General features: G+C 34.4%; 2 protein-coding genes, 1 long non-coding RNA gene and 1 other non-coding gene across 11 annotated transcripts in view; 3 read left to right on the top strand and 1 right to left on the bottom strand.

Moving 5' to 3' along the window:
* The window catches only part of LOC149475147 (uncharacterized), a 50349-nt gene extending 41030 nt beyond the window's left edge, over positions 1-9319 (bottom strand). Inside the window, exon 1 of the long non-coding RNA XR_016318107.1 lies at positions 8652-9319. This is a non-coding gene — a long non-coding RNA (uncharacterized LOC149475147). The remainder of the gene's footprint in view (positions 1-8651) is intronic.
* Positions 1795-1867, top strand: TRNAV-UAC (transfer RNA valine (anticodon UAC)). The gene has a single exon. It is a non-coding gene; the product is annotated as a tRNA-Val (tRNA).
* Positions 2518-20007, top strand: LOC149475151 (venom protease-like). Of its 4 annotated transcripts, XM_089713652.1 has the most exons (11): positions 9418-9554; positions 9866-9962; positions 12986-13075; positions 13651-13738; positions 14236-14340; positions 14795-14859; positions 15961-16121; positions 17125-17322; positions 18514-18703; positions 19032-19201; positions 19802-20007. In XM_089713652.1, the coding sequence occupies exons 3-11, from the start codon at positions 13021-13023 to the stop codon at positions 19973-19975; spliced, it is 1206 nt and encodes a 401-aa protein (XP_089569778.1). In that variant the 5' UTR covers positions 9418-9554; positions 9866-9962; positions 12986-13020; the 3' UTR covers positions 19976-20007. The 4 variants fall into 4 exon arrangements, with proteins under 4 accessions (XP_089569776.1, XP_089569778.1, XP_089569779.1 ...); XM_089713650.1 differs by lacking the exons at positions 9418-9554; positions 9866-9962 and adding an exon at positions 2518-2633; XM_089713653.1 differs by lacking the exon at positions 9866-9962 and having other exon boundaries at positions 9419-9554.
* A 4363-nt stretch (positions 20008-24370) lies between these two features.
* LOC149475152 (tubulin beta-1 chain-like) overlaps positions 24371-25342 on the top strand; it is a 38874-nt gene continuing 37902 nt past the window's right edge. The window contains exon 1 of one of the 5 annotated variants that reach the window (XM_089713631.1): positions 24371-24437. The gene's annotated coding sequence lies outside the window, so the exon portion shown is untranslated. The remainder of the gene's footprint in view (positions 24438-25342) is intronic. The other 4 variants (XM_089713630.1, XM_089713632.1, XM_089713634.1 and 1 more) reach the window with 4 other exon arrangements.

The following is a 25342-nucleotide window of genomic DNA, read 5'->3' on the forward strand; positions in this document are numbered from 1 at the left end:
CGGCTCTGTCCGTGTCTAAATCTTAACAATTTGTTTATCTTTTTCTTGAACAACTCGATCAAGTAAAAGAAACGCATCAAAATTCGCTAGGTAGGTAATTTCAAAGATGATTTACGCTACCCCGTTTCGCGACCGGACCGTGTCCCGTCCGGGGTTCGGTCAAACATTATTGTATCGTTTTTTGACGTGACAACGTCTTATAATTCGATAGAGCCGGCTGCTCGCTCGAAAAAACATGACTCGTGCGGCGTTACCTCGCTCTGAGGCGTTCCATGTAAGGCTTGAAGTGCAAGCGAGAGCGCGGAACGAGCGACAAAGAAGCACAATCGGACGTTGTCACGTTCAACTATCGCCAGTAAACCGACTTTACAGACAACCAATTTTTATATGATTCATGCCTAACCGTAGCTCGGACGGGGCACGGACGGGATAGGGCATTTGTTTCCCGGCTCCAGCACGTACCGTACCCGTCACGGTGTAGTATGAACATGGACAAATAGAATCTAGGTTATATTTGTCTATGGTATGAATCATGCTTTGAAGTTCTAAGCACGCATAGAGACAGACAGATATCAGAAATCAACTTTGTTTTATAGTTTGTAATGATAAAGGTAAGTATTCCTATTAAAATTATACTCAAATTTGAACATTATCAATATTTATGTATCTTTAATCGTCATATACAATGCAGGTGTGAATATAATCTGATAACGATATTATCAGGCGACTTTGTATGAAAATCACATTTTCTCAATCCCTGAAGACTATGAAAGTTATTAAGTTGGTTTGGTAGGTATTCACGCCGTTATCTATAACTATCTATCTATTAAAGTGAAACTTTTATTACATCGTCTCAAACTTTTTGGTCTGTGTAGCGCATGTCGCGTGTATCGCGGCTGCCGAGTAGGTATACCTACTCGGCACGCGACATGCGCTACACAAAGCAGTGTTCGGAACCGTTCGAACAGTTTCACTTTTACCGTAGTTTCACAAAACCACACAACATTTTTTTAAATAACTATCTATATTTTTTAAATAAATGCACGTGTTAGTTACATAATTCATAACTCAAAAACGGCTGAACCGATTTTTCTGAAAATTGGTAGGAAGATAGCTTAGAACCAGGCGATGGGCATAGAATATTACGGTCCTAATATTTTAAAAAAAAATTACAACCCGGGTAAAACAGGGGTGAACAGCTAATATTATAATTACTAAGTTTTCTATGGAAAAGCTTAATTTTCACAAATATCTGTAAATATTAGTGCGAAGACAAATGGTTCACAAATCAAAAATGCACCATTCAATACGCAATACTACAGAATATATTTCAGCGCCATCTAGCGGAAACTTTACTAACTAGAACGAGTCCACACTTGCCAAGAAATTAATAACAGCGCCATCTATGTTTATATAAATGTATCACACAGTTTAACTTTATTATTTACCTGGAAATCCAGTTTCTGTTTCTTGAATTAATTTTATTTCGAAAAAAGTGTTAATATCCATAAGATCACAGACTAATAATAATATACTACGTATACAAATAAGATAAAATATTATTTACTAATCCTTGGTTTTAATTAAATAAATGTGTTTTCAATATTATTGTACGAATATCAGCGCCAGATTTTAAAATACGTTTTCAACCATTATTTTCTTGTATTTTTCGTATTTCTTGCATAATTAATTTATTAATTATTGTAAACAATAAAGTTCTAAAAAACTGTAATTTTATCGATCAGAACAAGTTTTAAAAACCATATAATACTTATTTTCAACTTACTAACAACGGGTTCCGTGGTGTAGTGGTTATCACATCTGCTTTACACGCAGAAGGCCGCCAGTTCGATCCTGGCCGGAATCATAATTTTTTTTATTTTTCTTTTTTATTATTCTACCTCCTAGTACATAGCTTTTGAACAGAAAAAGCAATATTTCGTGGAAAAGTAGCGCTATTTTGAACTTGCTCTTGAATCTTGATGCATGTCTTCAAACCGGATTAACTCAAGTACAGGTGCACAGAGTAATGATAAAACAGAGAAAGCTATTTTATTTTATACAAGTTGTACCCTGCGGTTCCACTCGCTTATTATGACTATAAAATACTCTATTTAGGAAAATAATTAACGATGGTTCTGTTTTTTTAGCGTATTTGTATAAGCTTGATAATGTTATATGTCAATTTTATGTTATTTTCAATCTAATTTCCGCCATCAAATTGATATAAAGTTTTTACTTGATTACTTGCACAGTGCACTCCTATGACGTATCACTTCTTGATAAAAATAAGAATACACATCTTAATTTATTACTTCGACCTTATTGGGGTCACGAGGATGATAAAAAATCAGATTAATTTAATGCAACTGATACACCGAAATGAACACAGTAGTGTGTTTTCAACTATTGTCATTCATTCCTTCAACGAAATTGGAGCTATTCTTTAGCCGTGAAAGCGTAAGAGACAGACACACGTTTATAATAATATAATGGATTCACCACCTCTATTTATAATTAATCTATGCAATACTTTGAATTCAATCAGTTGTGTCCTTGTAAGTTAGCTTGCAGACGTGTTTTAAAAATTAATAATAATTCAAATTGTATTTAAAATCGTGAGAAAAATCGAGGTAAGGATTGTACTATTATTCTTATTATCCGACTTATCTTGTATGTTTCTGTTTATTCCTTCAAGTAGGTATGTAGGTAAATGGATTTTGAGTTTTTTTCAAAACAGGATATCATACTGCAGTCATTTTATGTAGATTTGTAGTTTAGTTTTAAAATACCTAAGTATGGTATGTAAATGGAATAAGTGAGTAGTAATAACTGTATTCAGTATAGTTTATTTTGTATAATCAAGGAATGATGGTTTTTAGAAAATTTTGCTACCTATCTCCTCTAGGGTCCATCAAAAATTTCCACCTATTCTTAATTTTTATCAATGAAAAATTTCCACCATATATACCTACTAAGTTTTATTTATTTATGTTCAATTGAATAACAAGTTTCATCAAAATTAATTCTATTTTAGTTGGTCTAAGATCCGAACATAAGGCGAAATTCAACGGCGTGATAATAGAATGAGACCAATTTTATAATTAATTTAGTCTATTAAAAAATGTATTAAAAATGGGTTGACTGGGAAAATCCTGGACAGGACAATTTTAATGAATTAAAAAAAAAACATTTTTTTTAATTAATTGCAGTATCAAGATAATAAAAAAAAAATATAATAGACTTAAAGTATGAAACCTACAGAATGTGCAGTCATAGTCGTTTTCTAATATTTACCGGGACAAACGGTTAGGTTGGCAGGTATAAACAGGTATGTCGGTACCAGTTACTTTCACTTGATAGGATGATGAAAAAAAAATTATGTCAGCACTGTTTTATTACAAAATTGTTTTATTATCTCGAAACTGCAATTAATAAAAAATTAAAAAAAATAAAAAAAAATTAATTCATTAAAAATGTCCTGTCCAGGATTTTCCCAGTCAACCCATTTTTAATACATTTTTTAATAGACTAAATTAATTATAAAATTGGTCTCATTCTATTATCACGCCGTTGAATTTCGCCTTATGTTCGGATCTTAGACCAAGTGTATAAAACAATGGGAACTATATTTTCTATCACCAAAATTTATATTTGTCATCAAGTTGTATCACCTAATAAATAGATCTATCACCACGAAATATTTTCGTTCTCAGATAAACAAAAATTGTTCCCAGGTATCAATAATTATCAAATTAATGTAAATAAGAGATCGATAACCAATAAAATTATATTGCATTACATGAATATAAACTTTGTTCTTATAATAACAGTTTTGTTACTTAAATAATAGCTCTGTGCTCAGAATGGTAGATCTGTCACCAAATAAATCGATTATCGATCCCTGACTGCGACTCCTTTTTATTTGATATTTTGTCACCAATACACTTAAGATTATAATGGACTTTCCACACATGTATAGTTTTACACATTATCTGTGTTCAAGTTTATTGTATTTTCAACCGACTAAAAAAATGGAGGAGGTTCTAAATGCGACCGTGTTTTGTTTTTTGATAATAATTAGGTAATAAATATATGAAACCAGGCAGATATATTTATAAGAAGACCTATAAAATGCGTATTCTTTTAAACCTTTTTTTAAGATGTAGGAAAATTACTACAGTTTTAATGTGAATCAGAGACTGTTGCATTTTTTCTGTTTTAATTATTGTTATTTTCCTTGTTTTTTTAATCTACTTCAAGTGCATATAAGGTATGCGTATGGGTACACGGTATATCTATGCAAACATGAAGTATTTTTTGTGCTATTTCGTTTAATAAGCAAATTAGCATCACACATAATATAGTAGGTACTAGGTAGGTATAATTAAATTTAAACATACATAGGGACAGAGAAAGCGACTTTGTTTTATACTATGTAGTGATATGGAAGTAAGCATCTAAGTAAAGGAAGATTGACAATCCATACTAATATTATAAATGCGAAAGTAACTCTGTCTGTCTGTCTGTTACTCAATCACGCCTTAACTACTGAACCAATTTTCATGAAATTTGGTATGGAGATATTTAGATACCCGAGAAAGGACATAGGCTAGGTACTTTTTATCCCGGGAAAATGATGCAAACTCAAACTCAAACTCAAACATTCATTTATTCAATTAGACTACTATTTAGTAGCACTTTCGAATCGTCATTACATAGTATTTTAACATTTACCACCGATTCGGAAAGCAGTATCTATGGAGAAGAATCGGCAAGAAACTCCATAGTTGCTCTTTTAAATAATGTCAATAAATTTACATAATATGTAACTTATATCTACCTAACTACATAATATGCCAAAGAACTGTCCTGTGGTTTTTACGCGACAACCCTCCATCGACGCGTCTTTATCGTCCATATATTCCTGAATACTGTAGTACGCTCTCTGAACTAGTACATTTTTTATGTAAGTTTTAAATTTAGTACTACTAAACTCTTTAATATTATGAGGAATTCTATTGTATAAGCGTATACCTTGACCCATAAATGAATTTTTAACTTTAGCTAATCGGAAAAATGGCATTTCAATTCTATTCTTGTTCCTTGTGCCATAATCGTGTCTATCTCCTACTCTTGTGTGTAAGTCAGAGCTTTTGTGTACATGCAAAATATTATTAAATATATACTGTGATGGTACAGTAAGGATACCAGTATTCTTAAAATGATCTCTTAGTGAGTCCCGAGCACGTAAATTATATATAGAGCGAATGGCTCTTTTCTGTAAGATAAATATAGTTTCTATATCTGCAGCCCTGCCCCACAGTAGAATTCCATAGGACATAATGCTATGAAAGTAGCTGAAATAAACCAATCTGGCCGTATCTTCATCGGTGAGATGCCTTATTTTTCGGACTGCATATGCAGCAGAACTGAGCTTACCTGCAGCGGTGTTGACATGGGCTCCCCACTGTAGTTTCTCGTCCAATGTTAACCCTAGAAATACAGTAGACTCAGTAGGATGCAATACCTCCCCGTTCAAGGTAATATCTCTGTTCAACTTTTTTACATTAGGAAGTAAAAATTCAACACAAGTGGTTTTTTTGGCATTTAATAATAAATTATTGGCAGTAAACCATTCAGATATGTGTAAAAGAGCACTGTTCACTTCGTCAACATTTGGGTCATGCCTATCCACATTAAAAATTAATGAGGTATCATCTGCAAACAGAACTATTTCACACCTATCCTGCAAATAATAGGGAAGATCATTGATATATATACCAAGAACAAGAAGGGACCTAAAATTGACCCCTGTGGAACACCAATGTTAATTGACGCACCGCTAGAACGGTCTCCATTAACAACTACAGTCTGTATCCTATCATGCAGGTATGACGCTATGAGGTTCTGGGCTTTTCCTTTAATTCCATAGTGATTAAGTTTACGTAACAAAGTACAATGTTCAACGCAGTCAAATGCCTTGGAGAGGTCACAAAATATCCCTAGAGCATTTTTTGAGTTTTCCCATGCCTTATATATATGTGTTAGAAGTGCAACTCCAGCATCTGTGGTTGAGCGCCCCTTTGTGAAACCAAACTGTTTGGTGTGCAGTAAATTATTATTTGCAAAATGACTACTCAATTGGTTTAATATTAACTTCTCGAATACCTTACTTAATGTTGGTAAAATAGAGATAGGTCTATAATTGTTACAGTCTTCTTGATCGCCCTTCTTAAATAAAGGTATAACTTTACTAAGCTTTAGTAAATTAGGAAATGTACCATAGTCACAACACTTATTAAATATGGAAGCTAAATTTTTCGCAATATTTTCTATTATATTATAAACTAAATTTACGGACATTCCCCAAAGATCACAAGTATTTTTAAGATTAAGCGTCTTAAAGGCAGTAACAATATCAATATGCAATATCAATATGCAATCCCGGAAATCCCACGGGAAAGGGAATTATGCGGGTTTTTCATTGACTGCGCGGGCGAAGCCACGGGCGGAAGCCTAGTTACAAATAAATAAAATTGTAATGTTTGTTTTTGTTTTTATAAAATTTTGGGTGTTCTTCACCATGGAAGGCGTAAAAAAAGCCATTCAAAAATAGATTTCATTGAAACAATATTGATAGTAATAAAACTAGATTTTTAATTAAAATGTGACAGCAAACTGCTCATAAATCATGCAAATTACTTATTTTACAATATTTTCCTTGTTCTATGGCGTAGTTACGATTTCAAGTAGGAAGATGACAAATCAATTCATTTGTAGTTTTTATGTATCTATAGTCTATATCTATAATATGTAGTCTATACTAATATTATTAAAACTGAAGAGTTTGTTTGTTTGTTTGAACGCGCTAATCTCAGCAACTACCGGTCCGATTTGAAAAATTATTTCGGTGTTAGATAGCCCAATATCGAGGATATGATATCGAGGAAGGCTATAGTATAGGGAATAGGCTATAATATTATATCATCTCGCTAAGATCACCGAGCGGAGCACTGCGCGTAAAACCGCGGAGAACAACTAAGTACCTACTTACTTAGTTGTATATAAGAATCATTTAGTCATAATAAATAATTATTCTTGTCTTTATACTTCTCTTATTTACATTTCTTGTGTAACCCTATTGCACGCCTCATAAGCGAAGCGTTGAGGTGGGTACTACTGTCACTTCGCGCAAAACATCTGATTTTTCAAACTTAAAATGTCTTTATGTATCATACATTGCACTTGTAAGATAATACATACACACACATATTAAGAAAAAACACTATTTTTAACGTTCATGATATTTTTGATGTCATTTTTGTTATTTAAACTAGTTAAAAAACAGTTTAAAAAAGTTCTGTCTTGGACGTCCGTGTGTCTGTATGTGCGGATCCTTTTTCTTGTTAACACGATAGCGACCGAAATACTTTACTAATCGAGTCTTTTTTTTTCTCTTACGCTTGAGTATGCTCAGGAATAGAACCCTTTCATTTTTCAGGGTCTGATTCGATGTGGTTTAATTGTTATTAAATAAACAAAAAAAAATAATAATTAATAAATATTTATTAAAAAAAAATTATGAGGCGTGCACTTTTGGATTTTCCAAATTATTGACCATTCTTTAAGTTTTTTTCATACATTTGAATATTGTCACTACCTACATAGTATAAAACAAAGTCGCTTTTTCTTGTCCTGTGTGTGTAGTACGCAACGGATTTTGATGCGGCTGTTTTTAATGGATAGAGTGATTCAAGAGGAAGGTTTTAGTATATAATTTATTAGGTTTTAGAAAAAGCGGACGAAGCAGCGGGCGGTAAGCTACTTTTTAGAATAAAATAGGTTAGGACCTAGTTAAAGATACTCACGTGAGCGGTGAGACTGTCGCGTGAACTTACTTGATAATTATTGATCCTATAATCACAGACACAGTACCTAGTAAATCCATCAATTTAAATTGAAAACTTAAATATATTGTTTTTAAAGCAAATATATTGTACTTACTTACCATGGTAAGATATTTTTCAATCACACAGGTATTAATATTCATAAAAATACGACAATTACCAAGCGAATAGTTTAAAAATTATTTACTAACTTTATAATAGGTATAATGCTATCACTAATAACAGCAATTTGTTTATTTATTACAACAATGCATTTTAATAAAAAAAAAATACTACCGACTGGCGCGAAAAGCTAAATGCAATATTCAGAATGACTGATTCCAAATTCAAAATATGCAGTTAATATACATTTTTTTAGAAAACATAGATAATGATAATATTATCAGAACGACTGATTCTAAATTTGAAATAATATGGATTTTTTTAATGTACTTAGGTAACAGTATTTATGGTCAGACTAATTATTATGTAACAGCCTTACTTGTAAAAAGTAAAAACTGACTGATCTGTTGCTTAAACACATCTCAGCTATATACCTAACTCTCAACTACCGGACCGGCTCGCGCGCCCTGATCAATGGATAAAATAAATAAACATACGTAAACCTCTCTCAGCAGTCAGCAGTCTCTCAACCACACTCTCAACTGCTCTCAACTGAGTAACGTCAAAATATTTTTTTCTAGTAACATTATTGAAATAAAAACCCACTATTCACGTAAAACTTCACCTAAATGCATCTACAGACGCTCCGATTTGGTTGGTGCCAACCATCCGACCACGACCAAATCGGAAAGTGTAGAGAGCGGTCGGTCCGACATAATTATTATTAATATTGGTTTGACGTGGTCGGATGCGCCGGCGATACCGACCAAACCAACTTCCTATCCGATCCAACCAAATTGGAACGTCTGGAAGCTTTGTTCCGACCAAATCGGCTCATTCCATAGAGTAATATAGGTAATTGGCTCATTCACATTCGCAACGCCGCCGGTGTAGGACGTCAACATGAACGCCGAGGGAGTTACGGTCACCGAACGTGACATATTAATAAAATTGCTGGAACTATATAAAGACTTTCCCTGTTTGTGGGACTTAAGTAACAAAGATTACGCAAATAGAGATGCCAGAAATCAAGCGTATTTTATTATGTTAGAAGTATTAAAAAAAATTGACAGTGCGGCTACATTAAAAACCTTAAAAAATAAGTTGTAAGAGCCGCATATGACTGTAATTTTCTCTATTTCTATAGTAGAATTTAGCCCATTCTCTTCGTACTATGGTCAACTGACATATTACTCTATGGTCAACTGACGGCTGGAAGGCCAACCGTCGGACAATCTGTAGCAATGTTGGAATGGTTGCCTTGTCGGTTCCGATATGGTTGGCACCAACCAAATCGGAGCGTCTGTAGATACATTTAATTGTACTTTTTGACAATAGACTACGACAATAGACTTTATTTTGCATGACATTGACGTTTAACTGACAGAAAATTAAAAACTTTCTAATAATTTCAAACATTTGTCGTTAACACAGATTTGAGATTATTGATATTTATTGATAAATTCAAATTCAGTTTTAATTAAAATGAGCTCAACGATCAAGAAACGTTCCCGTTCGACGAATTGGAGTGAGGAGGATAAGGTACGTAATGTACACACAAAATCTAATAGAATGTACTTATTTCCTTAACTCAACTCAAACTCAAATTAAAAGTTACTTATTAATAAATATATATTTCTCTTTAGAAACTGCTTCGAAAATTAGTGCTCGAGCGAGCACATATATTAGAGAATAAAGATACGTCGACAAACACAAATACAGCAAAAAAACTTGCATGGGAAGATCTTTTGTCTTGGTTGGTTTTGGTTATTTTAGTTTTGCTTATTCTAACAATTTCTTGTGATTAATAAATTGTTGCCTGTAATAACATTATTATTGTCTTTATATTTCAGTTATAATATAATTTCACTCCATAAAAGGGACATGAACCAAATACAAAATCAGTGGAGGAATATGAAGAATCGGGCTAAGGCTTCAAATTTTAGAAAGGTAAGAAACATGACAGGCCCTCCACCACCAAGTCCTGCTAATGATTCATTAGAAAGCACTGCACATGCAAAGGTAATCATATTATACATATAATAATTTGTATAATATTTTTATCAGTTATGTTATACAAAAATATCAGTATTATAAATAGAATTTATATTATTTTAATATATTTTTTATTTATTTTTAGCCTGAATCGCCACGAGTAACAAAATCTACACATAATTTCCAAGCTCAACTAAAAAAAACGTAAGTATGTAATGTTGAAAATAGAATGTCATGAAATTTCCTGTGATTATTGTTCAGCTGTGATTTATGTGAAACTATCTTCCGCCCACGACTTTGTACGTGCATCCCCGTTTTTCCCCGTTCCCGCAAGAATTTCGGGAAATCCTTTCTTAGCGGATGCCTACGTCCTAACATCTACCTGCATGCCAAATTTCAGCCTGATACGTCCATTGGTTTTGGCTGTGCATTGATAGATCACTATATCAGTCACCTTTGAGTTTTATATATATAAATAATGTTTATGTTATTTTTACAGTGGTTCAAATTCCGATTATGAGCATCAATTATTCCTCCTTGCAAAAAAAAGCAGGGAGGAATTAATGAAGCAGCAACAAGAGTTGCATCTCATTAGAATAGAACAAGAGAGGGAGCTTCACCTATTAAGAATGGAACAAGAAAGGGAGCTTCACGAGAAAAAGCTCCAAATACTTACATTAGAGGAAGAATATTTACAAAAAAATAAATAAAATTAGAATGATATAGTTAATAAAATATAGTTTTATTGATTAAAATAAGTTTCAATATAAATGGCCCTGTTTATGTTTTCGTCTTCATCTTCTATATTATCAGGGACAGTTGGATCGATTAATAATTGATTTTTTTTTTCAAGGATCTAGAAAAATACAAAATAATTAATTAAAATATGATTATTTTTTATGTACATACATATTGGCATTATTAAATACACTTTCTTTACATAGTAGTTTGTACAAATACCTTGATTTAAAATAGACTCATTAAAGAGTATTGCTAAATTGTGCAAAACTGCACAAGCAACAATAGTGGTCTTGATCACTTGGAGAGACCCTGCGCAATTTCTGGATTCGGTCCCCGCGCTCAAGGTCCGCGATAGAAGCTATGCAATAGCTTAAAAACACTAATATAACTTTATTCTTTGCAACTATTGACAACAGCTGTTTGACAATAATATCCGCCATGATGTCTCTCAAATAGATTTAAAACTTGACAAGTTATTAGTTAACAGTTGCCTATACACTTCTCAACACTGAATTGGGAAATTGGAATTGACTGAATATCACGGGTTTGGGTTTAAGTGAAAAAAACGTTGACCAACAGCTAAGAGGGGCTCTTTAAGAGACGTTTTTAAGTAAGGCTGATACAGCCTTACTTAAAAAGTGCTATTAAATAAAAAAATAAATCTTGATGTGCTATTAAATAAGTAAATATTTTAACTTTAAGTATCTAGGACTTTACCAAGGTCTTTCTTAAGTGGATGACATAAGCTTCAGATTAATAAGCTGAGGGACATAATATTGTGTGACAATAGCTAAAGAATATTTTAGAACGATGACAGAATTCCATTCCAAACTTTTTTTTAATTTTCATGCATTTTTTTTCAATAAAATTATTGTCATCTGTTGAATAATTCGTGGTAAAATCAAGTAAAATATAGGCCCTGCGCAGACGACAGACTATCCGTGACGCACTTTTTAGTCTGTGAAAATAGAACCTATGAAATTATATGCAGTAACGCACACGACGCGCAAAAAGTCCGGCGCACAAAAAATCCGTGTAATTCGGGCAGATCGCACCGCGCCGCGGCGCGCCGCTCCGCACAAAAAGTGTGTGAAAAGAATTGAACGTTTGCTTCAACGCGCGCTAACGCAGACGGCGCACACTTTAGTCGGCAATCTGCATTTGCTAGGGGTGGACGTAACGCACGCGATCTATTATCATGGCTTTCCGAAAGTATAGGATGTACCCAAAATTCTCTAGTTCTTTTTCTTTTTCTGTACTTCATGTACAAAATAATACTTCGCGATCTCTGCACGATTTCCATAGCGTCTACGTCCCTACAGCTCTGCCGACAAAATGATCGAAGATGTGCGTCGTGTGCGTTGAGTCTGTGAAAAATCCGCGACCGACTTTTTGCGCGCCATGCAGACTTTTTGTGCGCCGCAGACTCGATCGCACAAAAAGTGTGCCGTCTGCGCAGGGCCATAAGAAGATAGGTACTTTAAACTAACTTACGTTTTAAACTGTAATAACTATATACTCTAAGGGCGTATTCAGAAAGAAAGCTGAAAACTTATAAGCGCTGCCATATAAAATTTGTATTGGTCTGCTTCAACCTGCTTCCTTTCCTTCCAACGAACCAGCGCTGACAAGCGCCGATAAGCGCTTATAAGTTTCCAGCTTTCTTTCTGAAATCTGAATACGGCCTAAGGCACAGCCTAAGGTTTTAAAAATATTAAAAACAGATTTAAAAAAATGTTAATCAGATTTTAAAGTTTTCTATTCCACTGTCTATTCCTTCCTTAAATAGTAGATAAGAACATAAAAATTTTATCTACATACTAGCTGCTCCGCGCGGTTTCACCCCCGAGGCTCCACAGTCCACTACTGTTGGTCGTAGCTTGATGATATAATATAGCCTATTAGGTATAGCCTTCCTCGATAAATGAGCTGGCACCGAAAGAATTTTTCAAATCGGACCAGTAGTTCCCGAGATTAGCGCGTTCAAACAAACAGACAATCTCTTCAGCTTTATAATATTACTAGCGGTCCGCCCCGGCTTCGCCCGTGGTACATATGAAAAATAGATGTTGGCCGATTCTCAGACTTACCCGATATGCACAGAAAATTTCATGAGAATCGGTCCACCCGTTTCGGAGGAGTATGCAGACTAACATTGTGACACGAGAATTTTATATATAAGATTATGGTATAGATTTATAAATTTCCAGTTAATATCTAAACATGTTTATTTACAGGTACAACAATGGACTAACGTACAAAGTAATTAAAAATGTTAATACTATTTATTTTCCTTGTTTTCGCAAGCGGAGGATTACCCCAGAGGAGTAAGTTTTTGTTATTTTACAAGCGCAGTCATGTGAAACATCTTGTATTACCTACCTACCTATATACAAAATATTTAATGTGGTGACTATTAATTCAGTTATGGATCGACATTATAACTTATAACTATACCTATAAAAAGGTCAAGAAATGTATGTTGTATAGGAAAACATGTTTATTTTTTTTATAGGAAATTGCATTTATTCCGACATCTAAATTTTACGTGATTTTACCCACCATTTTTTTTAATCTAGGTATATTGTACCTATCAAACAATTATTATTATTGTCAGAATTAAGTTTTTTGTAAGTAGATTAAAAATGATAACTTGTTTTTGTTTTCACTTCATTTTGGCGTTAAAATATTTAATTAGCCTATACGTATACGGTATAGCCACGGAGCTACTGTAAAATTATATATAAAAAAAACAACATTTGTTGTGGAAAAAAGATTTGGTTAAAATCAACGTACTTACTTACTATTTTTAATTGGAATTCGAATTTACTTCTGTACCTAACAAAAAAGTCTAAAGAAATATTATGTGCCTTAATTATAGAGTAAAAATATTATTTTTCAGTTGGTGAACCATGTATAGTACAGCCGACTCAAATAGTGGGTAGATGTGTGCCTGCCAATCAGTGTGTTTCTGTTAGAGAGGATAATACGTAAGTATTTATTTAATATTGTTTTGAACAATTACAAAGTTTAGTAGTAGTTTTATTAGTTTGTTTGTTAAGTGTTAAGTGTTAAATTAATTACCTATTTAATTAGCAATATAAGCGTACATAATATATACCGGCTTGTCGAAAAAAAAATTAGTTCCTTTTACGCTCGGCAGAGGCGCTTTTCAAAATCCCTTCAATACAGTACAAATGGGAATTTGAAAATTATTTTTTGGGAAGATACGAATTTGACGATAGTTTTCGTGCTTTCCCCTCTATATATCCAAATCTTTATTATATTTATACATAACTAGGCGAACTGCGTTTCGCTACCAGAGACACTTTTTCTTTGCTATAAACCTCACGGAGCCCGAGACCTTTCCAACGAATGCAAAACCGTGGAAATCGGTTCGTGCATTCTGGAGTTATAGCGCGTCAGGAAGGAAAACCCGACTTATTTTTATATAGTAAAATAACACAATATATGTTTTATTTTTCAGTCGTAACGGTATAAACCCATCTATATGCTCCTACACATTTGATGGTGTGATAGTTTGCTGTAGAGATGGTTCGTCCATTTTGCAAGCTGCCACACGGCAGAGCGAGTAAGTAATATCTATAGTAATATTATAAAACTGAAGAGTTTGTTTGTTTGAACGCGCTGATCTCAGAAACTAATGGACCGATATCAAAAATAATTTTATAGTTGGATATATAACTACGTGATCCCTGAGTGCTATAGATTTTAATATGTACATTTACCACAGGCGAAGTCAAGACAAACCACTAGTATCATAACTTTATAATAAATACTAGCTTACCGCCCGCGGCTTCGCCCGCTTTGTCTAAAACCTAATAAATTATATACTAAAACCATCCTCTTGAATCACTCTATCTATTAAAAAAAAACCGCATCAAAATCCGTTGCGTAGTTTTAAAGATTTAAGCATACAAAGGGACATAGGGACAGAGAAAGCGACTTTGTTTTATACTATGTAGTGATTACATATAATTCAGGTAACTACATATTTTGTTATTTTACTAAATTTTTCGTTACAGTCGCAGGCCAGTCTGGTCGAATCAATCAGCAAATAAAAATAAAAAATTGAGACTCAGCGAACGAAGTGAGTATGAACTATGAATTTATAGCCAACTAGCAAACCGGGCGAACTCCGTTTCGCCACCAGAGACACTTTTTCTTTGCTATAAACCTCACGGAGCCCGAGACCTTTCCAACGAATGCAAAACCGTGGAAATCGGTTCGTGTGTTCTGGAGTTATAGCGTCAGGAAGGAAAACCCGACTTATTTTTATATAGGTAGTAAGATTTCATAAAATAAAAGCATAGTTTCAAATCATTGACATACAAAAAACAACTTAACTCACAATCACGCTCAAAATTTGTCCGGTAGTATAACTCTGCCTACATGTGCACTAGGCAGAGTTTTCTTATAAGCGACTAGCTGTGCCGCGTGGTTTCACCCGCGTGGCTCCGCTCCTGTTGGTCTTAGCGTGATAATATATCCTACTACTATTATAAAGGCGAAAGTTTGTAAGTATGGATGTATGGATGTTTGTTACTCTTTCACGTAAAAACTACTGAACTGATTACAATGAAATTTAGCACACATATAGATGGTAGCTTAGATTAACACATAGGATAGGTTTTATCCCGGAAATCCCACGGGAACGGGTCTATGCGGGTTTTTCTTTGAAAACGCGGGCGAAGCCGCGGGCGGAAAGCTAGTAGCCTATATTACTCGTGGATAATGTAGCTTTCGAACGGTGGAAGAATTTTTAAAATCGGTCCAGTAGTTTATGAGCCTATTCATATTTCATTACAATCAAACAAACAAACAAAGTTTTCCTCTTTATAATATTATTGTAGATACATACAATAGACTTGAACATTACTGTTGCAAAATTGAACAATTTTTGACTACTTTTGAATAGGCGCGATTGTGAGTCTTATTTCTTTTATAATGACAATTATACAATTTCTTCCACAAATGCGATTGAAATTCCAGCAAATGAGAGCTGAAAAAGATTTAGTGCTAAAAATTGGAAAACAGTAAAAAATACTTAACTAAGTAATTTATATATACAGCGACAAAACAATTCATATGTACTTATGCTAAATACAGTTTTATAAACATGAGTTGTCCTATGCACAACCAGATATATATTGTGACTACAATTTACATTTTTTTTTATATCTACCCCCAGAATGCGAAGAATACAGCCGGGGGGTGACACAAACGGTTGATTTCATCCCCCTCGTCCCAGACCCGGATACACTATCCATATCTGCAGCTAAATGTGATTATAATGGGGTTGAACTGATCGTGGGGGGAGAGGCTGCTAGTACTGGGGAGTTTCCGCATATGGTAAATATTTGGAGTTAATAAAGTTAATAATATAATAATAGTTAAAAAAAAACTAAAAAACACGCTTTTTATAGAAACCGAACTAAAAAATGGAATAATTTTATCAAATTAGTGTATTGTCATCGGTCCTCAATAAATCTACAAAGTTTGAACGAATCTGGCCGTTTAAAGTGGGTCAAAATCGCGCCCAAAGAAGTCGGTTACAAAAAACAAACATACAGGTGAAGCTAATATAAAGCGTGTAAAAAAGTTATAGTGGTCACAAAACATACAACTATCCATCATCAGGTGTATGGAATGATGGAATGATGAATAAATTCATTGGTATTGACAGTAGTTTTTTACGATTACGATTGATTTTAAATAGTAATAATTAATATTAATAATGAAATTAAGGAGTATGATTTTATTATAATTATTTATGGGATTTCACTGCACCAGCGCTCCTTAGGGCGAGCCGCCTCTGTCCATCAACAATCCATCCATCCATCAATCATCATCCAATACTCACTTTATTAAACACTGTAGGCTATTATTCCTGAATAATATACTTCTTAGGGCCGATTTTTCAATGCTTGGATAAAACTTATTCGTCGAATAATGTATTCGAATTGCCCGTATTTGACAGTTTACGTGACATTTTAAAAGTATCGTGTAATACTTTATTTAAGATAAGTTTTATCCAAGCATTGAAAAATCGGCCCTTATAGTATATCATTACTTATAAGATATTAGGTACTTTCTTTCTTTGTAGCCGTTAACAAAAAAAAGAGGAGGCATCAATCAATTCGACTGCATTTCTGTTCCATCTTCATTTATTACCCCACAACTTCTGAAGTAAAACTTCTTTAGGCACGTTGAGAGTAAAATTTCATGGCAATACCGTCACGCCCCCAAAATGCGACGATTTTGGTATCTTTACCCCAGCCCAATAAGTTTCACTCCTGACACGTGTGCTCGGCACACACTCTCTTTTAATTGATATTATTTCTATATTTCACAGGCAGCCATAGGCTGGTTAGACGAGGACCAAACATCCTACATATTCCTCTGCGGAGGGTCTCTTATCAGCTCTCGATTCGTTCTTACAGCCGGCCATTGTACTAAAACAACAAGACGGATAAATAACTCACCGACTATAGTCCGTCTTGGAGATCAGAATCTGGACCCCAATGTGCAGGATGGGGCTGAACCGGTTGAAGTAAGTATACATAAAGTGAAGTCCCATGTCCCCTAGTGGGGTAAGGGACAGATGCATTATACATCTGTTTCACTGATCGATCTTTAGGGACAAGTAGGTGATCAGCCTTCTGTGTCCTGCCAGACCGAGACATTTTTTTTTCTTCGTCTCCACCGGGAATCGAACCCAGGACCTCTCGGTTCTACGCTCACGCGTCAACCACTGTACCAAGGAGGCGGTCAATGTAAAGTATACATACATACATACAAATATGTACACGTACACATGCAATTTAATCACACAAACATATACACATGCATGGACGTATAAAAAAAGACGGACACCGTATTACGAACAAACAACGTGAAGCCACCATAGTAAGCTAGCGATCGTGTAAAGACAATAAACACGCACACACTCTCACCATAGTAAGCTAGTCGGCCGCCATTACGTCGTGAACTACCGACTGATTAACTGCGTCACTGTTTCACAAAAAATATTTAAAATGCCGTCTTGCGTGGTAAATGGTGTCGCAACAGTACAATTTTAAATAACAAAACACAAGGGATTACATTCCACTGGGAAGCAAGTTATTCCTTTTATGTTTTAATGACAAAATTATTACGGCAAAATTTATAGAAAAAAATACAGCCGCCATTGTCATCAACACAGCTGTTGCCATGGCAACATGGCACACACACATGGATGTTTCGCCGCCATTACTAGGCTTCACTCAATGTTTAGGCGATATACCGTCCGTCTTTTTTTATACGTCCATGTACACATGTATTTATGTACAAACAAATCTATACTAATATTATAAAACTGAAGAGTTCGTTTGAAAATCTCAGGAACTACTGGTCCGATTTGAAAAAAATATTTTGTTCATGTATCATTTTCTTATACATCATCACACTAAGACCAACGAGAGCAGAGCCATGCGGGTGAAATCGCGGAGCACAGCTAGTTATCTATATAAACATTTATTTAAAACTAGCTGCGACCCACCGTTTTACCCGCAGTGCTCCGCTCCTGTTGGTCAGCGTGAATAGCCTATAGCCTTCCTCGATAAATAGGCTATCTACCGAGAGAATTTTTCAAATCGGACCAGTAGTTCCTGAGATTAGCGCGTTCAAACAAACAAACTCTTCAGCTTTATAATATTAGTATAGATTAGTAGGATATTGGCAGTAATATTTATTTATTTTACAGGTGGGCATAAAAAACATAATAACACATCCACAATACCGTTCTCCCAGCAAATACAACGATATAGCGTTAATAGAACTCATGACAGATATAGACTTTAGTACAAACATCCGACCTGCTTGTTTATGGGTAAAACCTGACTTCAAGGGACATACTAGCGCCTTGGCTACGGGGTGGGGGGTTACAGATCCAAGTGAGTATAAAAATGATTGTTTAAAATGATATATTTTGTAAAATTAATGTGATTTTTTTATGACTAGTACTTTTTTGTGGTTTTTTTTGAAGTGAAACTTCTTTATCGGGGTTGGAAAAAAATTTAGTGTAACATTTTTTCGTTACGCGTGCCATTTTTCCGTTACACGCCATCTTGTTTTTATCCCACACGCGTGATTGACGTATTTCTGTAAAGTTGCATATATGTAGTAAATTATTTTTTGAAAAATATAGTCATATAAAGAAGTTTCACTTCTTACGTGTGTACACACGTACTAACACGCACACATTTTTTTATTATTTTCCAGACTCACGAATAACAGAGACATCGAAAGAGTTACAGAAAGTGTCTCTAACATTACTAGACAATAGATACTGTGATCAACTATTGGTTGATTATATGAACCGAAATTGGCAAGGATTCGCCAATTCGCAGATGTGTGCCGGCGAGTTGAGAGGGGGGAAGGATACTTGTCAGGTATGAATAGGGAAATTAATAAATAGGTTTTTTAATTAAACGCCTAGGCGCTTGATTAAACAGAGGAGAAGAGAAAATTATTATAGATGATATTTTTTGAAGTGAAACTTCTTTAGGCGCGTTGAGAGTAACATTTCAAGTAAGTCGACGATTTTGGTATCTTTGAATCTTGCCAAGGAAGTTTCACTTCTGACACGTGTGCTCGGCACACGCGCTCTTTTTTTAAAAATAACGTGTGTTTTTCTATTTTTTTTATTCGTTTTAAAATAAAATGTTTTATAATAATAATAAATATCAATAAATATGCACTGTGTAATTTAACGTCACTATTTAATTATGAATGCTATATAAAATTCAACTGAACAAAGACGTCTTAAAACAGTACTATTTCCAGAGTGTTGGCGATCTATCTCTGTCCTTTTTTCACACTGGAATTAATACTGCTTTAAGACTTAATGAAAACCTCTAGGTTTATGTTCTGATGCAATAAATAAATCAAAAATATTTTCTTAATTTACCATTACATTTGAAAATATTCCGAAAAGAAAATAATTCAGTATTATTTTATAAATAATAACAATAATCACATTAAATTTCCAGGGCGACTCCGGTTCCCCCTTGCAAGTGGCGTCACGTGACAACCAATGCATATTCTACGTCATAGGAGTGACGTCATTTGGCAGAAAATGCGCACAGTCGGGCAAACCCGCGATATATACACGAGTATCTAGCTATTTGGACTGGATAGAGAGTGTTGTTTGGCCTGGTGAATAAATGTAATTAGGATAATAAAGATTTTATTATTATTACTTATTTGTTTGTTTTATTTATGTAGTTACATAACTCAATGATATTATATATAGAAACAAGACATAACTACCTCATCATAACCAGGGGCGTAGCTACCGCCGTATCTGCCGTATCAATTATACGGGGCCCCCGCGCCAAGGTGGCCCCCAACGTGCGCTTTTGTGAGAAATCTTTACCCTTCCTAAGGGCCCCCAAACCAATTTTTATACGGGGCGCCGCCAAGGCACGCTACGCTTCTGATCATAACCCTATCACTACATCAAGTTTCAGAATTAATACAATATATACCTACTAATATTATAAAGCTGAAGAGTTTGTCTGTTTGTTTGAATGCGCTAATCTCGGGAACTACTGGTCCGATAATCCGATTTAAAAAAAAATGTGTGCGTGTACTAGAGTACACACGTAAGAAGTGAAACTTCTTTATGTCCTTATTTTTCAAAAAATAATTTACTATATACAATATTAAAGAAATACGTTAGTCACACGCTCGTCGCTACCTACTTAAATATTTACACGGGCCGCTGCTGCAACTCGCTCGCTTCGCTCGCTCGGCTCGTGCGGTAGTTCAAAAGTTAACCTAAGATGCTCGTCGCTTCGCTCCTCGCTACCTATTTACATATTTACACCGGCTGCTGCTGCAACTCGCTCGCTTCGCTCGCTCGGCTCGTGCGGTAGTTCAAAAGTTAACCTAAGATGCTCGTCGCTTCGCTCCTCGCTACCTATTTGAATATTTACGCCGGCCACTGCCGCGACTCGCTCGCTTCGCTCGCTTGGCTCGTGCGGTAGTTCAAAAGTTAACCTAAGATGCTCGTCGCTTCGCTCCTCGCTACCTATTTAAATATTTACACCGGCCGCTGCTGCAACTCGCTCGCTTCGCTCGCTCGGCTCGTGCGGTAGTTCAATAGTTAACCTCAGATGCTCGTCGCTTCGCTCCTCGCTACCTATTTGAAAGAAAGAAAAAAGAAAGAAAGAAAAAACGTTTATTTAATGGCACATAGCCTCACACGTACATAATTCAAAGCAATTTATACAATACTTATAATACTTACTTACTACAATACTTAAAAATACACATTGAAGTGTGTAGTCTGTGAAGCATGATGCCATTAAAAGGGGAAGTCACTCGGTGAACATCTGTGACGTAAACAAAAAAACGTCACAGCACCGATTTTCAGTGAGCCCCGAGAGCAATACTTCGTCATAATATATTTTAATTAAAGAAAAGAAAATAAATACAATATTAATAGTATAATGTAAAATATAGACATAATAATATACTATAATATATATACACACATACACGTATTATAATATATTACATATAAAAGAATTTAATGCATAATACATTAAGTAGAACCACTAAATTGGTAAATAAATATATAAATAAAACAAAGCAATGAAAGTTAAAAAGTTGAAAATGAAAATGAAAGTTATTTGAATATTTACGCCGGCCACTGCCGTTTTCAGCTTATAAAGGATTTCGACTTAGGCGGATTTTGATTGGACAGAGAGTTTGAGGTTTATTCTTATAAATTTTGAATTCATAAAATTATAATTGAACACCTGACACCAATCAAGCAAACACGTGTTTACGTGAGTCATAGATTTATTATCGTATACTCCTAAAATGTTTTCTAAGAAACAATAGTGTACTTACATTGTCGGCACGTTCTTAAAGTCGGTAACTTATTTTTGTTCGAACAATAGAGGTAATAAATTCCTAATGATCAAGTTGTAAAGGTTGTAAAATAAAAAATATTCTATATTAAAACGTATATATAATATGTGCGTCATTAATTTCTGACTGTTTCGAAATTTGGTGCAAAATAAAATAGTGTGTACGTAAATAAAATTTGTAAAAAAGCAATAAAATAAAACAATTGGGTAAAGATCTATAGGCATATTATGTATGTATTTATACAAGATATGTATATATATTTATACAGGGAACTTCTCAACGTGTTATCTATGAAATTATACTTTTACTCATTTGTTTAATTTTATTTACACACTGTTTTATTTTGCATCAAATCTCGAAACAGTCAGAAATTAATGACGCACATAGTACATAATATATACATATTAAGACAGAGGTTAAGCTTAAATAACTTGAAAAATAAATAACATGATCACGCCCACGTGTTGGTGTTTTAAAAAATTCAATCATAAACTGAGAATAACTGTAAATATTTTAGAATTAGAAAAATAAATATGTACCACAATAACATTCAAGTATTAGAAAAAATTTATACATAATTCCACCCACGTGCTAGTGTATCTATACATATTATCTATACATATTATAATAAAATTGAAAAAATTGAAAAATACAATCAAAAAGTGAGGTTAATTTTAAATAACTTAGAAAAATAAATACCATAATTACACCTAAGTATTAGAAAAAGATATGTAATTACTTACTTTTTTTTTAAATTCACTGGAATTAGAATAATTAAAATAAACACTTTGATTGTGCTGATCACTTTAATATAATATTATCACGTCACCATAGAGCGTTGGAAATAAATACGAGTGCAATAGAAAAACGGTCAAGTAAAGTGGTAGGACGTACGTTAAAACGATACGATATCCCTACTCCGCTGGAGAAAGTATACGTCGAATCACGCGTGGTAGGGATAAGAAAAAAAATGTCACGAGTACGGCGTAACGCAAAAATGTAACGCGCGCGGCGTAACGCAAAAAATGTAACGCGCGCGGCGTAACGCAAAAAATGTCTCACAAAATTTTTGTCCACCCCCGATAAAGAAGTTTCACTTCAAAAATTATATTGGTGTTAGATAGCCCATTTATCGAGGAAGGCTATAGGCTATACATCATCACGCTAAGACCAACAGGAGCGGAGCAATGCGGGTGAAACTGCGAAGCGCAGTAAACAATATGACTCACAAATCTTAAGACAAGCGTTCAAAAATTTTCCATGGCAAGACTTACCGCGTGTACCTATTTAGTAAAATTACCAGCCGATCAAAATAACAATTCATAACGTGTCTCAATTAAGCTCTACCCTAGCCCCTGCCCCCTACAGAGCTAAGAAAGATACATACTACGTATTATGGCTGGTTCACACTTTGATTAGTGCGAGTGCAGGTGATGAGTAGGACTACGTGTGGACAGCGACTGTTTAGTGCGAGTGTTTAGTAGGCTGTGTAGTAAAGTGAATAGAAGCGTGTTCTATTTTTTTGCGAGTGGACTGCGAGTAGCCACGTCCCGCGCGCCCTCCCTTCCCCCTCACTCGCAGTGTGCCTGCCTAAACACGTCTGGACAGGAGTGTTTAGTGTTTAGTGTTTAGCGTGGTGTGTAGCGTCGCGAATTTCACCATTGTCCTGCACTCGCACTAATCACCTGCACTCGCAGTTGAATTGGACACTACTCGCACTACACACCTGCACTCGCACTAATCACCTGCACTCGCACTAATCAAAGTGTGAACCAGCCTTTAATGGGAAAAAAGCAGTAGGTACCTAACCTACTGCTACAGTAGTGGTATTTAAATTTGTCTTCATTACATAACCTTGAAATGAATGTTTTATTTCTGTTCAAAGCACAAAATATCGTTGATAATCTATAAATAAACCATAGACGTAGTTTATCAGCGTATAGTTAGAAAAAACGGTAACAATCATCATCTTGAATGCATGACAATTGTTAACGACGTATTAGAGCGGGTTCCGTACAATATATTTTATTTCTTAATGTATAATATTTTGTTTTTAAGATTTTTTTCAAAGTGAAACTTTTATTACATCGTCTCAAACTTTTTGGTCTGTGTAGCGCATGTCGCGTGACGGTCGGCTGCCGAGTAGGTATAAAGCAGTGTTCGGAACCGTTCGAACAGTTTCACTTTTACCGTTCACATTTTTTTGGTTCTAAACATAAGAGAATTTGCCAAAAAATAGGTAGGTATGTATGGTACCTAATACAGATGTTATAGGTAATAATTTCTAGCAGATTTTTAGTTTTAATTTTTAAAGAAGAACATAACAACAAAAATAACATTGTTTTTAGGGTTTAGGTTAACTTGGTTGAAGCTAAGTTTATTTTCTTTCCCTGGGTTATTTAATTAAACAGTTTTTGTATCTACAACGATAAGCCGTTTTTTAAATACATATATATTAATTTCTATTCATATTAAAAAAACTTACTGTGGTTAATTTTTATTAATAAATAAACTTCTTTGGTTAAATTTACCAATAATTTCTAATAGTACAAAGTCTTACTTGACTTCTACCTAGTAAAAAAACGCAATTTAAATCCAATAAAATAATTAATTTCTCTACGGAACCCTAGTTCACAAACTTTCATTTTGTCATTTTTGTCTCAGTCTCACTCGACTGCTTCGAGTTCAGTTGCGTTGATTTTCTGTTGAGGTTGCGTTGTGTTTTGTGCTTGTGTGACAAAAATAGTGTAATATAATAATATTTCATATAATATTAAACCGTGTAACAGTGTAGTTTTCTACTTTTGAGGTTTTCTTATAGTTTTACGTGATGGTTTTTTTAAATAATAGTTGCTACTCAGATCATTAAGTAATTGCTACTCCATTAAGTGATATCGGAAGTATACTAATTGTACTAAAATGCGAACGTAAATAATACCGGTGTAATTAAATAAACAAACAGATTACATATTTTGTTGTAAGGATTGTATCGTAACCTACCTACCTACCTTCATTGAGATAAGAGGTGTTATTTCTATACCTATTACAAACATATAAATTATAAATATTATTTTTATTCATTGGTATATTAATTATACTATCTTTAAACATAACATAAAATACTATATACTAACTATATTAAGTACTTTATTAATGTTCTAACTGCTCGTCCCGGCTTCGTCCGGGCTGTCCAGAGATAAAAAATAAATAAAATACATACATACATACCATAAGTGACTCAAAAATGTAGCTTTCTGCTTGTGAACGAATTATTGAAATCGGTACAGTAGTTTCATGTCAAAACACTACAAACATACATACAAAAACGCAAATGTTCTTATTAATATCATTTAAAATTAGTTCAAATAAAATGCTTGCAGTCTTTGTAACTCTAAGAGCATATACGCACTATGCGGGTAGCCGCATTGCGGGTGGCCGTCCGGCTGACCGCAATCACAATTATGTACGTAATATTCATTTCTATGCGCACTGTGCGGTCTGGTACATAAATTGTGCTTGCGGTCAGCCGGACGGCTACCCGCAATGCGGCTACCCGCATAGTGCGTATACGCTCTTACCCTCCGAAAACGCTTGACCGGTTTGATTATATTTTTTTGTGTAATTTGGTAGGTCTGAGAATTGGTCTTTAA

Source organism: Colias philodice, chromosome 31, assembly GCF_061535455.1.
Source record: "Colias philodice isolate Cphi_HAF_F1 chromosome 31, ilColPhil1 Martin Lab GWU primary, whole genome shotgun sequence".
NCBI classification, from domain to species: Eukaryota; Metazoa; Arthropoda; class Insecta; order Lepidoptera; family Pieridae; genus Colias; species Colias philodice.

Coding starts and splice junctions, on each gene's coding strand:
- LOC149475151 (XM_089713650.1), top strand. CDS start 13,021: ATGTTAATACTATTTATTTTCCTTGTTTTCGCAAGCGGAGGATTACCC. Junction 13,739..14,235: donor TCTGTTAGAGAGGATAATAC/GTAAGTATTTAT, acceptor TTTATTTTTCAG/TCGTAACGGTATAAACCCAT. Junction 17,323..18,513: donor ATGGGGCTGAACCGGTTGAA/GTAAGTATACAT, acceptor TTTATTTTACAG/GTGGGCATAAAAAACATAAT.